Source organism: Oryzias melastigma, linkage group LG16 (genome assembly GCF_002922805.2).
Source record: "Oryzias melastigma strain HK-1 linkage group LG16, ASM292280v2, whole genome shotgun sequence".
Classification (NCBI taxonomy): Eukaryota; Metazoa; Chordata; class Actinopteri; order Beloniformes; family Adrianichthyidae; genus Oryzias; species Oryzias melastigma.
The window spans coordinates 4,948,783-4,954,182 of NC_050527.1; the positions used below are offsets into that span (position 1 = coordinate 4,948,783).

At 36.0% G+C, this 5,400-nt stretch overlaps 1 protein-coding gene across 1 annotated transcript in view; it reads right to left on the reverse strand.

Moving 5' to 3' along the window:
- Positions 1-1,656, reverse strand: part of LOC112143701 (carcinoembryonic antigen-related cell adhesion molecule 20) — a 4,726-nt gene extending 3,070 nt beyond the window's left edge. Inside the window, exons 1-2 of the mRNA XM_036215697.1 lie at positions 1,276-1,656; positions 744-1,001 (exon numbers count right to left, since the gene is read on the reverse strand). Coding sequence (XP_036071590.1) covers positions 744-1,001; positions 1,276-1,399 — 382 coding nt within the window. The 5' untranslated portion in view covers positions 1,400-1,656. The remainder of the gene's footprint in view (positions 1-743; positions 1,002-1,275) is intronic.
- Positions 1,657-5,400: the final 3,744 nt, after the last annotated feature.

The following is a 5,400-nucleotide window of genomic DNA, read 5'->3' on the forward strand; positions in this document are numbered from 1 at the left end:
AATTTTTAGTTTGTTTAATTTAGTTTATTTTTCATTGATTTGAAAATTTATTTTTTAGACATTGTGTTTATTTTTTTCTCCATAGCCCCATCTTGAGTTTACTAATGGGATTGCCTCAATGTCCGATATATAAAATATTCAGTCTGTATAAAATTAAATAAACCATTTAAAAAAAAAAGTGAAATCCATTTTATTTGAAATTCTTTGGCCTCTGAGAACGAACGTTTAATAAGTGATTAGGCTACTCGGTTGGTTGAGGCATTTTTTCCAGCTGAAATCAAAGCTACAGATAACAAATTGACCATAGATTATTTTGCTATCATGTTTCTGGCCCGGTCCACTTGAGTTCAGACGGGTTGAATGTGGCCCTGAAACAAAATAAGTTTGACACTCAGGTCTGACTTGTGATCATTTATGAATAAAACTACATAGTAGTTTTATTCATTTATTTATTTATTTTTTTAGTCTTAACTTTGCTATTGTAAAAAGTATGGCGCAAAATTATGTTGAGTCTTAAAAAAAATAAAAATAAATACTTATTTCTAGATTCTAGCTTTTAAAAATAAAAAAAATTCTCAACTGTGGTGATTTTGGGAAAAGCTTAAAAAGGTGTTGAACAATAAGAGAAGCTAAAACAACTGAAAACTTGGTCTAATATCTTAAATATCTAAAACAAGTTATTTTTTTTTCACTCTGTGCAAGTATCAAATAGTCTGTAGTGTCTTCATCACAACACAACTTACTGCTGATTTCCAGAAAGCTGCTCGTGCTGCTGGAGATTCCTGTTCCTGGATCATGAACCGCACACCGCAGCTCCACCGTGTCATCCTGCCCGTCTGGCGTCCAGGTTAATGTGCTTCCATTGACGGTCCGTCCTTTGAAGGTCCAGGAATAGACGCAGTTTGGGAAACAAGAGGAAGAGCAGGTGAACTCTGTGCGGTGACCTGCTGTCACTCGGCCGTACCAGGAGATCTGAACCTTCACGCCCCAAACTGAGCAAACTGAGAAAAACATAAAAATATAGATTATGTTGATTTTAGTCTGTTGAGTCAACATTTATGAAAAATAATCGTTTTTAATACATATATACTTACTCAAAATCTCATAAATATTACAGTTATATTTACATTCCTTGAATTTTCAGTTTAGTCACATGGTTACAATCAAAAAGACACTTTTAGAAGCTTTGTTTTAAAATAATATAATCAAAAGACAAAAACATTACATGAGAAATTATTATAATATGCAGTTGTTCATATAAAAGCTTCTTCTCACCCATCAGAACCATCAGCACAGTATAAAGTAGACTTTTCCCGTTCCTCATCATTATCTCCGTTCTTAGTGTGTCTGAAACCAAACTATCCTTAGAACCACTTTTTAAGACACACAATGACTTCATCACATCCTAGTTTCACAGCATCAGAATTTTTCTTATGATGAAATCGGGATTGTGAAACAAAGTAAGATGAAAGCTTCCTGCCAACCACAGGAAATGTGTCATCACTGAGGTATTTCTCAGATTTATAAACCTCAAATGCTTGAAAAAGAGAAAATCCCCACGTAAATTACATTTTAGGTTAAACAGTTGTGTTTGTAACAGTTTGATGCGTGTGTGAACCACCAGGTGACAGTGTTTACCCAGGTTGTAAATATCTTCGGTCCCTCCTCCACTCATAAAAGCAGACAGATAAGGTCGGTTTACCATAAGTTACATGAACAGTTTTTATTACTGCATTTCTCTGACAGCATAAACGGGAACTAATACAAAACTAAGAGTTAGATCGTTTTCTTGTTGTCTTTTTTCTAAACTGCTGAAGTACTTTTTCTTTGTTTCTTGCAGTTTTAATCAAAGTATTTAAAATAAAAGACTTTTCTTTTTATTCTTCCTCTTCTGAAGACAGACTTTGACCTGCGTTCAACCTGGCCCAATAAAAGCACGTTTGCTGACTTTTACTGCAGTAATGATGGTTTTTTATGACTACATCAAAATAGAATTATGACCTTTCTACATGTTGCACACATTATCTGTAAGCTGAGAGCACCAAAAGGGCAGTAGGATAGACTTTTTACATTTTTTTTGCATATTTCTTTTACTATTTGTGTTTTTTGTTTTGTAGCCTACTTTTGGATCCCTCAGAATGGGATGAATTATAGTTATTATTTAATTAGTTAAACTAACAGTGAAAGTTCTGAGAGAATCAGACGGTTCATGGTCGTTCTTGTAAAATGATTTTTATGTACCTTGTTTCTTCTTCCTTCTTCCTCAATCTTTTTATTGATCTATAACCATCTGCTGACTTTTCATTTTTTTCACTATCTTGATTAAGAATAAAATACATCTTTTTATGCATCACAGCACAAAGCTTGACTTGACAAGATAAAAATACAACAATCTAAATGTATTTTCAGTCACTGAGACAGACTAACCCAAGAACAATCATTTGATTGTCTGTTTTCTTTTGGTCTTTCAAGAGAGGCCCAGGTTCCCTATTCTGTTTCTCTTTTTTTCAAAGCAGACAGGCAGTATTTAAACATTAATTTTTATAGCTCGTACTTTTATCATGCTTCCTATGAAAGCATACATTTTACCCACAATGGTCTCATTGTGTATGAAGCTTTAGTGTTCCGATGAGACTGAAGTCAAAAGAATAACACTAAAGAGATGAAAGATCAGTTTTAGCATCATGTTTTTTATAGTTTTACACACGTTCAGTTTAATAAACCCACAATTTTCACAAATATTAGCAGATAATCTTTACATCTGCCACACACAATTTTAAATCTGTTAAACCTTTTGGTATAAGAGTTTAAGTGGTTCTACTTTTGCAGTGATGATAATGAAAGGAACAATAGCAATACTGCGACAGACTGGCGTCCTGTCCAGGGTGTACCCCGCCTTCGCCCATCAGCAGCTGGGATAGGCTCCGGCAACCCCATGACCCCGAAAGGGACAAAGCGGTTAAGAAGATGGATGGATGGACAATAGCAATAGTTGACCCAAAAGAAAGATCACAATTTTTACGAGAGAAAATGTTTATGACTTTATCATCTTGATATATGTCAGGGTTGAATCCAGAACTTCAGAAATGAACTTTCATTTATTTATCAAAAGTTATTCTTATCTTTAATATATTATTAGGTTACTGATAAAGTACTTTTCATTTGATTTAAACTATATTAACATATTACTGAAAATCTTTCCTCTCTTATGTTGTTGCACTCATTGAAAAATGCCACAACTAATGCTCTACACAAATAGTGCAATGTTGTAACATGTTACTTTTTGCCGTAATTAAGTGGCTTAATATGTTTTATATTTGCATTTTTTATTGTTATGTTGGGTACTTTTTTTGTTGGGCCAGACTGGACTGGACTTTTGGTTGTTTCCATTACAAAATAGATCCTTTCAGCAGGACCGACTAGTACCATTTTGGTGGAAAGGTTTCACGATAACAAACATCCGACCAGCGCTTTTCACGAATCAAGATCCAAATTGAAAGTTTTGTCTTCTTTTCGGCTGTATTCTTTGCCTCCACAATATTCTTGCAACATTCTATACACACAGTTTTACCTTTATTCGTGGAGTTTGGGGACTGGATCCGAATACGGGGCAAAGAATGTCTGTTACCAAACCATACTCATCAAAAACACTTCTGATCGTGCTTTGTAAACATTTATTGAAGTGCACTGGAGTATTACTCACGATGAAAAGGTTTTTTCTTTATAATTCAGAGCAATTGACTAACTCCACAATGTATATAATAAACATCTGCTCCAGATTTTAATTATCCTCCGTGGTTATCTTTTTAATCTTCTGTTTGTGAGTCAGCTGATGCAGCTTCTCTTTAGCTGTAGTCGCACCATTTTGACGCACAACTACGTCATTGGTCTACACCCCGCATGTGCTTTGATGGTCCAACGCTCAATGGAAAAGCTCACTTGAATTACCCGGACCATTCTAAACCGCCCAAGAGGGGACTGTTCTGGTCCGTATCGCTCAGTGGAAACGAGGCAATCACATTGACCAAAAATTCAAGGCCCAATCCGAATTCTTCCGAAGTCATTACTTACATTTAAATGTACATTTCTGTGCTTCAGAGCGCACCCACGTGAAGAAAAGCATTTCTCAGCACAACACGGTATCCCTCCGCTTGGAGGGTGAAATTCCAGAAATACATTTTCAGGACCCGACTTGCACTTAAGCTGCCCCTTCAAACGGAGGGGGAGAGAGACTGGAAGAATTCGGATTGGGCCTAAGTGTTCATGGCAGCACATAGACCCTGACAGCTAAAATAGGTTAAAACTAAATCTACTCTCATGGTTAGTCACTTTTCTTTCAGTTTTACAGAATTTTCTTAGCCACAACTTCTGTTCGGCTCGCTGAACTATTTTTATGTTTTGTTTATGGCTCTCTAATAGTACGTCCGTTATAAGCACAGCTTGGCTGTAGTTCTCAATTTGAACACAGTTTTTTTCTGTATCTTGATAATCAAGTAATAAAATGATGGTTCAGCAAAGAAATGGAAATTTGCATTCTGTCGTGACCTTTCGAGTTTACTTACAGCCGTGTGTAAATGGACTCGGGGAATTCATAACCAGATACGCTATAAATATAGAACAGATTACTGCACCAGGAAGCAGTTGACTTCTGATAGGAGGGTGCAGTTCCCGCTCCGCCTGCCCATATATCCAAGTGTCCTTGGCCAATGCAGTGAATCCATTTCTCCTGTTGGACTGGCTAACAGTTTGTATGATGGCTATGCTATCATAATTGTTTTATAAAAACATTTTATAGCCACAATTCTCTTAACAGGCCTTGATGATTCCTTTTGTCTTTTCTACCACCATTGCCCCTGATACATTTACAAATGACTTGTTTGCCTCATTTGATCAAAATCACTATGTTGGTTCCATATTTTTGGATTAGCTAACCCTTCGATCTTGTGGATCATTATCTGCTTTTAGATTAACTTTATGCATTAGGTTTTTATAAAAAGGCAATTCAATGGTTCAGTTCCTATCTTCATTGCAGATCCAACATGTCATCATTAATGGCATTCAGTCAAGTAAATGTGTACTAGAAAAAGGTGAACCACAAGGGTCCACTCTGGCCCCCCTCTTATTTACTATTTTTATAAATGATCCTCCTGTCATCTCCAACTGCTCTGTAAACATTTATGCTGATGATCCTGTTATTTATAGCTCTAATTCGGATCTTTCAGTTGTAAAAAAGCTTAAGCAATATCTAAATCTGCTTTTCTCTTCTTATTCGCTTAAAAGCCGAGACTGTCTCACCCTGTCTGTCCCACAAGTCCTTACAGAGGTCAGACGGAGGTCATTTCATTATAAAGCTCATTCTGACTGAAACAAGTTGCCCACATAAGATCTCTGATATCTATT